General features: G+C 40.5%; 2 protein-coding genes across 5 annotated transcripts; one reads left to right on the forward strand and one right to left on the reverse strand.

The window, feature by feature from the left end:
* Window positions 1–563: 563 nt before the first annotated feature.
* Window positions 564–11,637, reverse strand: nexmifa (neurite extension and migration factor a). Of its 4 annotated transcripts, none has more exons than XM_059551078.1 (4): window positions 11,616–11,637; window positions 7,438–7,559; window positions 3,645–7,221; window positions 564–3,252 (listed from the first exon to the last, which is right to left on the reverse strand). In XM_059551078.1, the coding sequence occupies exons 2-4, from the start codon at window positions 7,508–7,510 to the stop codon at window positions 3,120–3,122; spliced, it is 3,783 nt and encodes a 1,260-aa protein (XP_059407061.1). In that variant the 5' UTR covers window positions 7,511–7,559; window positions 11,616–11,637; the 3' UTR covers window positions 564–3,119. The 4 variants fall into 4 exon arrangements, with proteins under 4 accessions (XP_059407061.1, XP_059407060.1, XP_059407062.1 ...); XM_059551077.1 differs by lacking the exon at window positions 11,616–11,637 and adding an exon at window positions 10,416–10,897; XM_059551079.1 differs by lacking the exon at window positions 11,616–11,637 and adding an exon at window positions 10,798–10,818.
* Window positions 11,638–11,737: 100 nt separating this feature from the next.
* LOC132141515 (uracil phosphoribosyltransferase homolog) lies at window positions 11,738–16,659 on the forward strand. The gene is made up of 7 exons (XM_059551086.1): window positions 11,738–12,137; window positions 12,520–12,562; window positions 14,625–14,694; window positions 14,824–14,886; window positions 14,968–15,129; window positions 15,668–15,766; window positions 16,276–16,659. Exons 1-7 carry the CDS (start codon window positions 11,896–11,898, stop codon window positions 16,380–16,382), a joined length of 786 nt encoding a protein of 261 aa, XP_059407069.1. The 5' UTR covers window positions 11,738–11,895; the 3' UTR covers window positions 16,383–16,659.
* Window positions 16,660–16,724: the final 65 nt, after the last annotated feature.

Raw genomic sequence — 16,724 nt, forward strand, 5'->3', positions numbered from 1 at the left:
ATATTCGATAGCTACAGCCATAATTCACATGTGTTTTAGAGTGTTGTAATTACATTGCATTTAGCAGACACTTCTAGACTAAAATTATAAAGTAACTTAAATAACACGTCTCTGGGAATGAGAGCTCAATATGTGCATTTTTGTCATTCAAATACACATGATGTTCGCTGTGTTTTCCCCCACGCCGACTCCGCCCAAACTATGACTTGATGCCGACTGTATGTGTATCCAGTTTAAATATTAACAAACATTTGCAAAGACCCTGTGCTACATTTTTTTCTCCAATGCAGCTGGTCTATCTAATTTTTAAGTGGAAAGACTGGTTGCTGTAGCAAATAATGCACTATGGTTAAAGAGGTTTCATCTGTGTTCCTAGGACTGCTTTTTGTTGTATAGTTGGCAAAAACCGCCATCTAAACTGATTTACAGGGAGATAGGCAAGATATTTGGAGTTTGGTAGCAGACAGCCATGCAGAGAAGCAATGTCAGAGAATCAATAAAGCCTGATCACATTAGATTTGTTCAGGTTTCCACAAACAAAAATGAGTCAGTACTGAAACAAGTGATCAAAAGCTCTTTTAATTAATATTGATTCCATAAACATGATTACAAAACTCAGCAAGTTACCAATATTACATTTGTCACCATACAGGCTTGATCACAAATATTTCAACTTTTGTGACAGATACAACAAAAACAAAATACTAGAATAATTTACATGAAAATCTATAAAACAGCAATGAGATCACAAATTAATGTTATTGTTCCACTGTCTGTTTTCATGGTTTCTTTTTTATCTTTAAATTAATATATATTTTAACTAGAGCACAACACTCTTACAACAAGATTGGTCCAATTACAAAACCTCTCAACAAAGAGTCACAGCTTGCTCTCCTTCTCTCTCCTTTACAATAGTTTTTTATTTATTTATTTTTTATAGTATTTTCAGTTTTTGGCTTTAAAACAAACAAACAAAAAACAAATAACAGAGAGAGAAAGAAAAAAAAAAGAAAGAAAACATCATGGCAATTAGCAACTTTTTCACTTGCTAAAAAGGGAAAAGAACAAAGCCACAGTAAGAACGACCTCACATCACTTTCTAAGAAAAATATACACTTAGAAAATATGTTACAAATTGGCACAATGAAAAATATACAGGTCATTTTTTTTTCCTACATCAAGAGTTCATTGAGAATCCACCTGGAGAAGACAGACCAGGCAGTAGAAAGTTTCTTTTTTTCCTTGATGATGAAAAAAGGCAAAAGTAGTTGTAGTGTCAAATAAATCATCAAAAGAAAAATACTTCCGACTTGACAGTATAATACATTCAGAAATAGGGCACAATTAAGTTTTTGATATGCCTGTATTAACTTTACATGATGCACTTATGAGGAATATCACTGAACTTTTCAAAACTTTGAATGCTTCGGTCAGTGCAGGGGATGTGTGCTATACAGTTTTCACTGGTGGAAAACTTTGCTCTCAAAGTATGAAGAAGAGCACTCTGCACTAGCACTTGCTATGAAAGAACAGTACAGCAGGGGCAACACTGAGAACAGCTTGAGTTTGCATGGCGAGATGGGCAGCTGAGGGAATGAGAGATGTGAATGCAGTTGGGTTCCCTGAGCCAATGGACCTGAACCAACTGTGTTACATCTCCATTCACTCAGCACAGAAAAAAATCATTTGGCAACCAACTTGTATTCTAATATTTCCTGGTCTTTTGCTTGGTGAGGTTGATTTGGCTGGGAAGGCCCTAAAATCAAGAGGTTTTCAGAGCTCACTTCTGAATTGCACCACCAGCTCTGGAATGTCACTCATCATTTGCACCTGCTTTCTTCAACATTTCAATAATTTCACCGGTATTCATTCACAGCATGTTACAGCATTTGCACAAGTACCCACTTAACTTTGAAAATGGAGGAACAGTTCTCAAACTACAGTTGTCAATTCAATGTAGTGTTGGGAAAAACTCAAAAGTATTTCAGACTCTGTGAACGCAAGGGCAAAGAATCAAAGAGAAAATATTTATTTTCAATAAGGTATAGAGAAAATAGGGGATCCAGGGAGTTGCAGAAAAAAGATCCTGAAGCAATGTAGCAAACAGCACATGGGGGTAACCAAGTTGGCATCTTTCCCTCTTTTTATAACACAACAAATAACATTCCAACAGCAATAGAAAAACAATGGTTTTGAGATCAGGTAAGAAAAAACAGGCGAGTCAGAGAAAGTAATACTGGGCATCAGCATTCACAGCACATATCCATATCATATTTTAAATGCATGCACATCACTAGCAACAAATTAGAAAACTTTCAAAAATATATTTTGTCCTGTCCTTAAATAGTTTGGAGGGCTGAGGTACAGAGAAATATATTTACCGAACTAGAAACTCGGGGACATAAATGAGCTAGAAAGCATTGTATGTCTTGTTATGAGAAGGAATGATCATTTTCTAACCTTGTTACACACAAACAGTGATCTTTTACCATCCAGAAATACATCAGAAGGAAAGGCAACCAATGTTTTTCTCTGCCATTACAGCACTTCAGCTTCCTCCCACAAATTCTCGTCATTCATCTCTCACTTCATGCCTCTAATCTTGAACTAGCCAGGAGTGCATAAAACAGAAAATAAACAAACAACATTTTTCTTCTGATTGTTGAGATGACTCCTCGCCACTAGCTGTTTGTGCAGATGTGATGCAACAGGAGTGAATCTCAGATTAACAACTCCCCCCATCCCATCCCAAGCACACACACACGCTTCTCAATCACTGCCACATTATAAAACAGCAAATATTTATGTAGATAAAAATGTCTGTACATTTAATTGTTCATAGTTTGGCACATTAATTTAAACATGTTTGATATAATTTTGTTTTGTAAATAGTGCATATGTCTGTGTTCAACAGCATTTTGATACTGGCAGGAGGAGATTCACTGGAGAACAGATGAATGAACCCCCTTTTCACAACTTATAAAACAAACAACAATGAAAAAATCTCTTATGAACTTTCAGAACCTTAGAAAACGAGCATCTTGGTCAAGATGCTTTCTTTTAGCTTGTCAAAGCCCAGTGTTCTGAGGGGTTGGCACAGAAACGGGGGGAAACAATTCTTAGCACAGAATACTACACATGACCTTTGACCCCTGAACAGAAGGCAACCATTTTCTGAGAGACAGAGCAGGGCGCTGGGCTCGGTCTAAACCATGGTTCTGTGACACCGATTTAACACATACAGTGTTATAGCTGCAACGGAAAACAAAAAGACAAAAAAAATTGATATTTAGATATACACCACACTACAAGAGAATCCAAAGACTTTCAAGGCATTTTCCTTCTTTGAAAACAAACCAAACGCTAATAAAAACAACTCAAAATTTGTCAGATAAAAATGCAACAAAGCAGCAATGGTGAGTAGGGTGCAGCCATGACAGTGAGACTTCAGTCAGTCTAGTAGGTAGTTTAGCAGGGCTGACATGCAGGATGTGCCTGCCTTCCAGTGGGCCAGGCAAAGGATTGTGGGTAAAATCGGTGCCATGCAGCTCTGAAATGTGGAAAGGATTTTAGGAGGATTTGGCAGGGTGCGAGGGAAGGGAACGGATAAAAAGAAGGGGCACATTGCAGAGAGAAAATATTACCTCCGTTTTTCAACCAAAGTTGTCAATGCTACTCCTTTTATGTCCCTTTTACCCACTACGAGCTCCTCGCGGGTGAACTTAGCGCTGCTTTTGTGACGATACATTTTTTTGTGGGCTGGACGGTGTGGTAGTGGGAGACAGTCCAATCCAAGGGTAGGAAAGAAGCCTGGTGGGAGAAGTTTAGGCAGTGCTTTACCACCACGCCCAGCCCCTTTCTTCCCTCGACCTCCGCCTGAGGCACCACCCCGCTTTTTAAGGTCAGCAGCGCTGCCCAGAATCTTCAGTGTCTGGCTCTGGAGGGCATGCTGACCGGGTGAAAGACAAGGGCCCCAAAGAGGCTCCACAGAAGCCCTCATGAAACGCTGTACCTCTGCCATGCCAGATACTATATTGGACAGGATGTTCGATGGTTCCTGGAATTCTCGTTGGTCATCGTTTGACAGTCCCCCAGTAACAGGCCACTCACCCTGAGCTCCAATTAAGCCAAGCGATGGGGTCGGGGAAGAAGCACCACTTCCTGACCCTCCACTACTTTTGGCTGCTTTTCCCTCTAGCAAGGCTTTGATCTTCCGCACAGAACGAGAACCCTGGCGTGGGAGCTTTACTTTCTCTCCTTTCGCCGTTTTAGCAGTTTTGCTCTTTTTGGTGCTTTGTCCACTTTTCCCACCCTTTTTCGTTGAGCCTTTGTGATCCCTTAGCCCAACTTCTTCCTTCTCCGTGTTGAAAGAGTGTACCTGTAGGTGGTGTGGGTTTCTGTCTTGATTAAGCTGCGGGACAACTCCACAGTTCCATTGTACATTTGCTTCTGCTGCTTCTGAAAACTCGCCAACTTTACCACAGTTCCCCAGCAGTTGAGGGGAAGAGTTAGGCGTGTCTGGTGGTGACATGTCAGAAAGCGATGAATGGCGGAACTTGTCAGGGGTAAAGTTGGAGATATCCAAGAGGTCAGTTGACTCTCGAAGTGGAATAACCTCCTCTAGACTTTGCTGCAAGACGAGCCGTGGGCTGCAATGCGGCAAGAAGCCATCATTGATCTCACCAATCTCCTCTTCCCTCTCCCTTTCTCCCTCTCTCAGGCTGAGTGAGCTGTAGTTGCTAGAGGTGGCAGAAAGTGACCCCAGGGAGTTAAAGCTAACCAGTCGCCCTACACCACTGTCACTCTGAGAGCTAGTCTGACTCAAACCATAATCAGCATCAGGTTGGGACTCTTCATACGAGACCCTGCACCCTGACAGAGACGCTTGCCTAAAGCCTGTGATGTTTGTGCTATCCCCTGCTAACACAGACAATGGTGTGGGAAAGCCCGATGGCATCACTGGCGACTGGGTTGGGATGTCTGGGGAGAAGGGCAGCTGTTCAGCAGATGGTTGGGATGACCATGAAATGGGCTGGTTTGGTTCAGTAAGGTTTGGCTCAGTATAATGCGTGGGGTGGGACCCATGGTTCATAGGTAGAGGAGAGTGAGGCAGCTCGGATTCAGAAGGAGGAGAGAGAACACAGCTCTGGACTGGCTGAAGTGTGCGATTCTGTAGCCCTGGATGGAAATAGGTGATGTTAGCCGTGCTTGATGACTCAGAGGCTTCAAGAAGAGTTTGCAGGTATCCCCCGGGGAGGAGTTCAGCATTTCCATCAGTACCTGGAGCAGTTGGGGTCAAAGTGCATTTTTCAGGGTCATTACTGGAGGCTTCATCTGTGGCATTCCCTTCCAAAGAGTTACTAAGGTTTTCTGGTAAACATTGGCTGCACTGTTCAATCTCAGAGGCTTCTGGGACTTCCTGTGTCTCAGCCTCTTTTAATTTTTTCAACCAAAGTCTTGCTTCACTTTTGAACTTCTTTATCTTCCCTGTTTTACCTGCCTTTCTTCTTTCCTCTCTCTCTTGTGTTCTGCTTTTAGCCCTTGCAGTGTGTGTAACGGAAATAATGTCCTCTTTTGGTTCCTCTGTGCTTTTAAGGGATTCCGTCCCCTTTGGTTGATTGTGGATGGGGACCACAATAGTTTGGCTGGGGAGGGAATTCTGTACGGTATGGATCTGCTGGATCCTGAGTCTGGCCATTCTGTGCTTTCGTTTGGGTGTGGTGCTTGGTCTTTTGCAGCCATTGAGGCGTTTGGTTGTTTCTGCTGCTGTTAATCTATTCTGCTCCTGCTGCTTCTTTTCTCTTTCCTGCCAGTATGCTTTTAATGGTGCAAGTCTCTCATAGTGAAGCAGAGTGTCTGGACTCAGACAGACCACAGCGGGTGATGGGTCGACTCGTCCCAGACGCACTCTCATGTGCCTCTGACCTTTAAAACGATTAATGATTATGTATTTTATAATGACAGGTGGGTCCTTCCTACTGGACCGCCGCCTCTTCTTTGGACACCAGTCATCATCACGCTCTTTCTTGAACCCAGAAGGTGTTTTTTCTCGTTTTTCAGCATTTTTCTCACTTTCTATTGAGTCCACATCGTACAAGTAGTCTTCTCGGTAAGCCACCTTCCTCTTGGCTCGGAGGCGGTAGCTTAGCTGGCTGGAGGAGCTAGAGTTTTCTCTGGACAAGCGGCCATGGCGGAGGGAGAGCCCATTGTCTGGGGAGCCTGTGCAAGAGCTGTCATCACTGAATTCGCCGGAATCTTCCGGAGAGTTACTGAGGTCAAAAAGTAAGTTACTGTCTGGGCTAATATTGGGGGTCATGTGGTCATCAGCCTTAATCTCAGTGGATTGGTCTGGTTTCTCTTTTGGCCCCTCTTTTCTACTGCAAGGTAAGCTAGGAAAGAAACCTAGCTGAGACTCATCCTGTAGGGCAGATTCACACCTCTCCTGCACTCCATCCTGATAGGACTCGTAGCGTATCTTGAGCGAGCAGACGTCAGTACTGAGTGCATTCTCCTCCTCCTGAAACATGTAATTCTCCACATCTTCCTCACAGAACAGATTGACTGCAAGTTCACTGCGGGAGCATAAGTCCAACAGCTCCATACGACTTTCACTGATGAGAGTCTCTAGACAGCTCCAGTCCTGCGCTTCCTCTCCAAGACCTTCGTATATGCTCCTGGATGCAGGATCCTCATCTGATTCGCTCTCCTGCATTGACCTCCCTTCTTCGGCCCCCTCATTGGTTACAGCTGGATGGGCGGAGCCGCTGAGCAGCTGGTCAGATAGAACCTGGTCACCATAGCGACCTGCACTGGGGGCGGGGCCAAGGCATTGCAAATTGATGCTAGCAAAGCTGAGTACTGACTCACAGGATTCCGGTTCTGTCTGATTTTTGGGGATCAGACAGCTAAGGCAGTCTCCGCCCCTGGATTCCATGTTAGATAGGGACGACCTGTCACAGGTCTGCGGCACAGACCAGGGTGTCACAGGTTTGGAACAGGACACAGAAGAGAGAGATGAAAGGGAGGAAAGAGAGGAGAATGAAGAGAGAGAGGACAGAGAGGTGGTGTTGGAGACAGACCCATCATGCAGGTCAGCTGGGCTAAGAGGACCTTCAGAGGTCTGACTCTGGCCACAGAGGGAGGGCAGGGACAGCGCCACAGGAGCAATGACATCACAGCACCTTAGATCATGTGACACATCTGCCAATGGGTCATGTGATTCTAAAAAAATTAATAAAAAGGCAGAGACAAAGATGCTGAAAGTAAAACTTTTCCTGGAGAACGTCTCTAAATATATTTATACATAGACAAAGAAGAGTTTTACATATTACACTGAAATCAATGAGATTTTTAAACAATGTGCAGATAATAATAGTTAAAATACAATATTTCAGTTTCATAAAATTCAGCATTTTATATGTGCATGGTAATGCCTACCATTTTCACTAGCATCTCTTGGGCAGGGGCTGCGATCTGCCCCTGAGAATCGGGACTCCTGCAGAACATCCATCAGTCTGAACTGAATCTCTCTCTCACTAACATAATTACAACGGTCCAGCCTGTAGAAACACAGAGAGAGACACAGAAAAAGAGGAAGCCATGAAATCTTTAGAAATTTGCCAGCACTAAAGACCATTTTAAAAAACTTGCTAAAATATGTCAGATAAACTGATAAACTAATATTATTTTTAAGGCATTAAGTTTATTTTTATTAATTTAGCAGAGACTTTATCCGAAATGGCAAAAAAAAAAGAAATATCTAAAGCAGTTTCTCATTGGTGCCAAAATAATTTGCAATACACAGTGGCCAGTATAAGACACAACCTCAGAAGTTGAATCAGAAAAGATGACAAAGAGATAAGACAGTTTAAAAAGATTTTTCACAAAACAGTTTTTTTAACAGAAAGAGAACCTTGGATACTTTCATAAAGGTCTTTTGTGTTCCATGGAAGAATGTGAGTCATACAGGCATACAGAAGTTTTGAAAAGTTTCGACATGTTGGTGAGACGGATTTAAATTTCTGGGTGAACTATTATTTTAATTATCAGCAGCTAAAATGATGAAGAATGACTGTTGAGAATTTACTTGATCAGAAAAAACACGAAAGAATAACATCAATATTTTCAAGGAAATGTATTCGGTCATCACACTAACTGCGAGTTACAAATCAGAATTATCCCTCTAGGACTTCGATTTGTGTCCTGTTTTCACTTTCTGTCTCTCTCTTACTCTCCAGTATTACAGTTGGTTGTATTGTTTTACATCATTCTGTCCTCTGATTGCCCTTCACTGTGAAGTACAACTCTTGAGGATGTGAAAGAAATAAAAGCTTTATAGCAGTAGAGAAGAGAAAAGAAAGTGCACTCTCTCTTGCCTAAGGCTGTGTGTGCATGTGTCAGAATAGTGTGCCATATATGTAAGTAAAAAGACATGAATTTTATTTTAAAAATAAATAAATAAACAAACATGACCACACGGCATACGCTGTGGGGAGAAATGCTGATCTCTAGTACACCGTTTGAAGTGCTCCCACGATGTGAATTTAAATAGGATTTCAGAACTGACCTACTGAAGATTTATGAATTACACAAGTATCGAAACTGTGTGTATTTCAGTTTGCATATTTGCTTCTCCAGTTTAATTATTAATTTTCTATAAACATTTCAGAAATAGATTTAAACAATTTACAATAAATCGCTTGCTTTGAATTCCATATGAAAATGAAGTGGTTAGGTGCAGAATTTTATTCAAATGTAATGTTTGTGACAGTTGTTTTCATTGTTCAACAAAACATAACGGCTAATTCAATGTATAAAATAAAATAAAAAATGATCTTTCAGGTGATAATACCTTTATTTTCCCATAAAAATATAAGCATTCACTATATCAGCATATACAACTGACTATACTTTCAAATCCATTATGTTTACGGTCTAACCATTTTAATAACTGTTGCAGTATTTTTCTTACTTCTAAAGATACACAGCACAATCCACAATAAATATTTGCATTCTGTGGATAATTTCAGAATATCATCATGTGTTTAGACCACAGGCTTGATAGCAGAAAAAAAATCTGAGCAAGAGAAAATTCCATAACACCTCTTTTTCAACAAAAACAGTGTTACACACTAAAAAAAAATTCCGCTATGCACCGTTTCCAGATCTGGAAATGGCTATATAATAATAATCTAGGATTTGCTCCTTCCAAACCAGTAACAGTATGAGAAAAAGCCTAGGGCTATTCTAAGAACATCATGGCTGGGCTCGTTCTTGCCAGCTTTGCAGACAGAGAGAACAGGGCAGTGGCACTGTCTGCAAACTGCTTTTATTAAAAACGAAATTAATATTTATTCAGCTTCAACATCCACCCAAGAGACAGACAATGGAATTACAAGAGAGAGAGAGAGAGAGAGAGAGAGAGAGAGAGAAGTGGAGAGCCAGAGAGAAAGACGCATAAAGAGAGAGAGAAGGGGAAGCCGAATCCATGTCGGTGTGAGTTTGTTTAATCATTTTCAGAGATCAATAAATCTGCAGCAGTCTGTCCTCGGTCAATCTGTCAGACAAGCAACCAAAATATCATCCATTTATGTCACAGAAAGCATTAGGCCAACTACGCTGACTGACTGCTTAACGTAATGTTTGACTGCAAGTCTGGCTTCTGTGTGGAAAACAAACCGACCACTCTGATTGATCCTTTCGTCAACTGATTGATTGTGGGATTGATTTTGGTGGTTCAAGCTGTGCACGAAAGAACTTGAGCTGTCATAGCCATATAAATGCACGTTGCAGCTTGACAGCAAAGAAACTTCCATAACATCTTCCCAGTACGGCTGTCCGGTGACTGACAGGTCCTCCAAACACGACCATATCAAGAGGCCTGAAAAACGAGTGCGATTTCAACATCTCGGACAACCCAGAGAATTTATATTATTCAGAGAGACGTAACAGGTTTGAGTCCATCCTTAATAATTGAAGGCCTGCATGGTGCGCTATGATACGCGCTCTGCTATTCTGCATCGCCAAATGCCGCATCGGTCGCAGGCGCTGAGGCGCAAGCAAAACGCGGGGAAAATGAAAACGCGTAAACATAGAATGACACCACAAGAAAACGTTCGTGTTACATTGCTGTCTGTGAACGAGTGCGTATATAGCTGTGGTCTTGGCTTAGGGGGGGTGGTGTGTATGTGTGTTTGCCTCATGTATCCCTCATGAGTCTCGATGCTTTTCTGTCCCTCAAACGATGGCCTGCGACTCATAGCTTCCGCAGGACACTGAGGCTTGTCTTCTCCCTCACAAACATACCTGTGCAATATGGACGCATCATGACAGCTGAAACTCGCTCCACCATTTCTCCCCATTGCAGCGTTTGACGCGCATCACACTGGCCCACTCACCGCATGCCGCACACTCACCTCCCGTTACACCCGTCCCGCCCGCTCTTAAGACTCCGTTTGATCGCTCGGCGTGCAGAATGTTGTCATACGTTGTTGTTGTTTTTTTCGTTAGCCCCTTCAGTGCAGCGGTCTCGGCATGTTTGCCCTCTCTGACTGCCTCCCCGGTAGCAGCAGGTGGACGCGCCTCTCGCGCCTCGGAGCCCCCTACCACTCCATTTTATTCCCTCGCGCTCCAGGGTTTCCAGGAAACAAACAAAGGTCTGCTGCAGCGCCCGCTCCTCGCCGCATGCTCGCACTCCGCTCTCCTCCTTTAGAGTCGCTTTTGTTTTTGCCTTATTTAGTTTGTGCGTAACGGAGACGGGGGTGTGCGTGCGTGCGGATGTGTTTTTCCCAGCTGTACCCCGTCCGTCCCTGACAACGACGGCGCGCTCGTGCGTTGCTGCTCCCCCTCTTTTGAGACCTGCCATAAAGAGCGCGCCCCCATATTTTGCACGGCGGCGCGCTGAGGAGTCGGGAGCGCGCGGCACTGCTGAACAGGTGCAGAGGCGCACGCATGCGCACTGATGCTTCACACGCTCCAAACACCAGCTGGGGTCTCTGCAGATTTAGTTTGTTTCCCATAGACAAACTGGTATTACATACGCAGTTACTATACTAACTAAATAAATAAAGCGAGGGAAATCCGCAAATCTGAAAAATTCGAGGGAATTTGAAAGAAATGTAGTAATGTAGACAAAACCCCATCATTTTAGATGAAATGATAATAAAAATAATATTTGTTCCTCTTGTAAACAAAAGAAACCTTTCTTTCTTCATTCAAACACACAGATACTCCGTTATATAGTTTTTTATGTATTTTTTTTATGTTTGACGTACGTAAATATCGATTGGAATTGTATGACACAGCCTACACTGGACCACAAAAACACTCATAAGGGTCAATTAAATTTGTTTGCTAGGATAGGACAATATTTGGCCGTGATATACAACTATTTGAAAATCTGTAATCTGAGGGTGCAAAAAAATTTAAATATTGAGAAAATCCCCTTTAAAGTAAGTTTTAATATATTCACGGTAGGAAATTTAAAAAATTTCTTCATGGTCAGTCTCGTCATTGTAAATTTGCAACATGATCTTTACTGAATATCTAAATAATTTTTGGCATTTGTTATTTTTAACCCTGTAATTACCGTTATTTTATCCTGATAACCTGCTCACCAGTCATGTGCAGCAGCGCCTCTGAATGATTTGTTTGAATGAGCGCCGCAGTGTCCCGCCCCTTACGTCAATGACATTTAGACTGACACGATTTCTATCCAATCAGGTGAACAGCGGACATGACGTCAGTTTGTTGTTCCCCGGGAACATGCGTCATGCGTCTCCTACGCTCAACATGGCGAGATAGTGGTACAGTCATTTCATCCCATCCGTGGAATAGCCAGCATTTACGTGGACCAGGTGGTTTTGTGTAGTGTTTTCTTTTTATGGTTTTAATCCTATGGAAACGGATCTTATCGAGAAGATGCCGTGCCATAACCAGCAGCTGAATAACACCGAGAGCCCCGAACACGCCGCGAAGCACGTCCGCTTCTCCCGCAGCAGCCCTTCAGCCGACACCTGTCTAGACGAACCGTGCGAAAACCAAATCACGAGCGACATCCAACGACAAATAGGACCTCAGCTGAAGCTCTTGCCATTAAATGACCAAATACGAGAACTTCAGACAATCATTCGGGACAAGTGAGTGTCCAGTCTACCTTTCAACCGGCTCTGCATTGCGTGTCCCATATTTAGGCCAGATCTGTATCAGTCAAAATGCAAGAACATAAATCCGTAGCTTATCAGAATGTATCTAAAATGTAATAAACTATATACTCTCGTGTCATTTTGTTGCACTTAGATGTATCATATATTGCAACAATTTGTCACATTGTGACTTTATTTGTATTATAGTAACAAAATTATGTGTATGAATTTGGAACAGAAGATTTATTTATAAATTTGTGCATTATTTATTCTCTCTCTCTCTATAGCTGTATAAATATATATGCATATGTAGCCTATTTACATTGTACTTGAATTACAGATCATGTATTCATTTTCTTCTTTCTGTTTCACTCAGAACTACCAGTAGAGGTGATTTTGTCTTCTGTGCTGATAGATTGGTAAGCATCACTAGAAATTGTGGTCATTTTATGTTAAAATGTCAACATATCACACTAATGGTTTACAATGGGGCCATCCTTAAAAATATTTTGGTTTGCAGTAACAGTCATTTAAAAAAAAAAAAAAAAAAAAAGATAGGGTAGGTCGGTCTATATATTTTTTTTCAAGTTTCAGTGTAAAATAAAAAAAAAAGGAAAATTTTGGTGATGGTGATGACGTAGGTATGAATTTAAACAAATTAGCATATCGTGACGTCACTGACTGGGTCTTCAACCCGTGCCTTCGGGCGCATAATTACAAACCTCATTTTGATGCAGCCTATAGGCCTATAGACATGCTAATTTTTTGAGATAGGAATTTTGGGTTTTCATGAGCTGTATGCCAAAATCATCAGTATTAAAACAATAAAAGACCTGAAATATTTCAGTTGGTGTGCAATGAATCTAAATATATATACAATATATTTGTACCATTAGCTGTTGGGTTTCTCAACAAACTATAGGTACATGTGTATTTATGTTTTTATTTACCTATTACCTTATGGTTTTATGTGTTCTGTGCGAATGTGTATGTGTTGGCTACTTGTTGTGAACCAAATTGCCCCTTGGGGACATTAAAGATATTTCAACTTTCAACTTCAATAGATATGAAAGTTTAATTTTTATCATTACATTATGGCAAATAATGAACTTCACAATCACAACTATCACAATATGCTAATTTTTTGAGAAGGACCTGTATACATGACACTGTTTTTTTTATAGTTCTTTAAGCAACTTAATAATAATTGTTCATAAAAATTATTTTAAATATTATGTTGTTTTTTCAGTTATGTATTCTAATGCTTTGAATAAACGTGCAGTAGCTAATATTTTGCTCGATGCGCTATCTTGAGGCCTCAGAAGAGAAGCAAAAAGCTTTTCTTCACCCTAACTGAAATTATTATGCATTTTAAATTCGAATACAATTCGAATTTTGATCATATTTAAGTAAAAAATTCGAATTGAGTTTTTCAGCTATTTTGACAGCCCTAGGCGATTCTAGCCCGAATCTATATTTGTATGCATGAGACTGTCTGAATACCGGCAGAATTCACATTTCTGTTGTAAAAAGAGAAACAGTGTGCAGAAGTATTATTTGCTGTTATGCGTGTGTCCGAAGCTGCAGTTGCTGTGTGATGCGTGTTCCAAAAAAAAAGCTGGACGCGCTCCAAAAAAAAAAAAACCTGGACGCGCTCCGAGAGAAGGTCGTTAAAATCAATTTCCTATTTTCGTTTTCGAAACTTGTGTTGGTTGGTCCAATCGATTCGTGCAATAGATTTTCGAACATAGTGACAGTCGAAACGGTTTTAGACTAGACAGGAGAAGGGATGGGAAAAGATCTGGGCAGTTTTTCCAGAACTTCGTGCTTAGTTAAAGCGCTGTCGAGCTGTTTTGATGCATTTTTTAGATGTATTATGGTGCCTGAACCCGTATGACTTTGAACAGTGACCGCGAACATTTTGTTTACTGCAGCCGCAGCCATCATTACCAAGCGCGAACCGTTGACTCTGACAGTGAGTGAGAGTATGAGACGAAGCGCAGGCATAATGTGACATCCGTTATAGACGTCACGGGTTTTTTTTTAAATTAAGGAAGATAGCCTTTGTTTGTATGTAGGCCTAGAAAATTTAGATATTTACAATACTTACTTAAACATAATTCATATTATTTTATTGCTTTTGCATTAGTAGTTTGAAGATTAAAACAAAAAGAATTGGTCGGTCTTAACGCAAATTTACAATCGGCAAGTCGGTCGGACTAAAAGCAAAAAAATAATAATATTTGAGTAGGTCCTAAATTGACAGGGTCGGTCAGGTTACGGCAAACAAGAATATTAAGTATGGCCCGAGGTATTATCTTTATATAAAGACCTTGTAAATAAAGGCAATCAACACACATTATTCAGTCAACACAGAGTAAATGTATGGTTGATTGCATTGCACTTGATTCTTTTGTATTGTGAAATGGTAGATTGCTAGTTTTCAGTTTGAATCAGACTGGTTGTGTGTTTTGCTCCCAGATAAGATTAGTGGTGGAGGAGGGTCTCAATCAGCTTCCATACAGTGAATGCACTGTAACCACACCAACAGGTGAGCCTTTAACCATGGCGATTAATTCCCACAGCTCACTGTAATCCTTTTGCATATTAATATAGCATTGCAATTGTCGGCTCTTGAATGTGTGCAAATGCAAAGTTTGTTTATTTACTCCCTATGCAGGGCACAAATATGAGGGTGTGAAGTTTGAAAAGGGAAACTGTGGGGTTAGCATCATGAGGAGTGGTGAGTCCTGCTGAAAGTTACAGCCCTATTTAGTGTGCATGCCCTTTACACTAATACAAAATGCATATATTGTGTGAGCAGGTGAGGCCATGGAGCAAGGCCTGAGAGATTGCTGCAGATCAATCCGTATCGGGAAGATTCTGATCCAGAGCGATGAGGAGACACAAAAGGCTAAAGTCTATTATGCAAAGTTCCCTCCTGACATCAACCGAAGGAAGGTTTTGCTCATGTACCCCATACTTAGTAAGTACTTGACTTCTATAACATGAAATTTACATTTAATCATTTATCAGACACTTTTATCCAAAGCGACTTACAAATGAGAACAATAAAAGCAGTCAGGTCAACAAGAGAACAGCAACAGTATACAAGTGCCATGACAAGTCTCAGTTAGTCTTAAATAGAACGCATAGCCAGGTTTTGTTTTTTTTTTAATAAATGAAAAGACAAGAAAAGGAAAAGTGCTAGTATTAGTTGGTTAAGTGCTGTCGAAAAAGATGAGTCTTTAGATGTTTCTTGAAAATGAGTAAAGATTCAGCTGTATGAATTGAGATTGGGAGGTCATTCCACCAGCTCGGCACAGTCCAGGAAAAGGTCCGTGAGAGTGATTAAATGGTCCACATAGAATATTAGTTATTTTTTTCACATTTTCTGCTTTGAACTGGGAGGGCGAAATTGTGGCAGAAAAAAAAAAGTAAATGAAAAGGAAAAAGTTTCATCTGGGTCCACCTGTAAATACGGCATTAAAAGGCACAATTCATTGTTGTGTATATGTGTTCAGGTACAGGTAACACTGTAATAGAAGCGGTGCGGGTGCTGACTGAACACGGCCTGCAGGCCAAACATATTATTCTACTGAGTCTCTTCTCCACTCCACATGGTGAGACACACACACACAGCAAACACTTGATTTGTGTTCACGTTCATGAATAAATGATATGACGGATATCTGCATTATTTTACCTTCTTTGTAGGTGTTAATGTTAATCAGCTCTCAAGAACAAAGAACATTTATAAAATAATGCAAAATTAGCTGTAAATCTATATATTTATAGATTTAGATCCATTTATATATGCTAACATTGAAAAGATTAGGGTAATTTTTTTCTCACTAAGGCTGCACATAAATACAGTAAAATTAGCAATATTTTTAAGTTAAAATAACAGTTTTATTCTAATATATTTAAAAAAAGTAATTTATCAATGTGATGGATATCAGTGTTGCTTAATACATTTGTGGAAACTTTTCAGTTCAGTTTTCAAAGTTCAGAATAACAGCATTTACTTGAAATAAATGTCTTTACGGTCACTTTAATTTTATGCAATTTAATGGATCTTTGAAGAATAGAAGTATTATATAAGTCTATTAATAATGAATGATGTGTGCAGGTGCACGGTCCATTGTTCAGGAGTTCCCTGACATCACTATACTGACAACTGAAGTTCACGCTGTCGCTCCAACACACTTCGGCCAAAGGTATTTCGGCACAGACTGACAAGCCACCAATAGCACAAACGTTCACTTGGATTCATCTGAAGCGGCTCGTGTGTTTTTTGTTTCGTTTTATCCATCTGTTAAAGCCTGACCAGCCCACAGCAAGTGTCTCTGAGAGTGCGATTGGTTCATCAGGGCTGGGCTCTGTATTTTTATTGGTTATTATATATTTATCCATGCTTAATCTGATCAAATGTATTATATTCTTTGAAAGACATGTGCTTAGCCATGACGCCACCAGGATTAAAACAAACTGTGATGAATTTGAAAAAATAAAATATTTTGTATTAAATGAACTTTGTTTACTTTTTTAAAAAATTACAAAATTTTATTCATTTCATGC

Source organism: Carassius carassius, chromosome 5 (genome assembly GCF_963082965.1).
Source record: "Carassius carassius chromosome 5, fCarCar2.1, whole genome shotgun sequence".
Classification (NCBI taxonomy): Eukaryota; Metazoa; Chordata; class Actinopteri; order Cypriniformes; family Cyprinidae; genus Carassius; species Carassius carassius.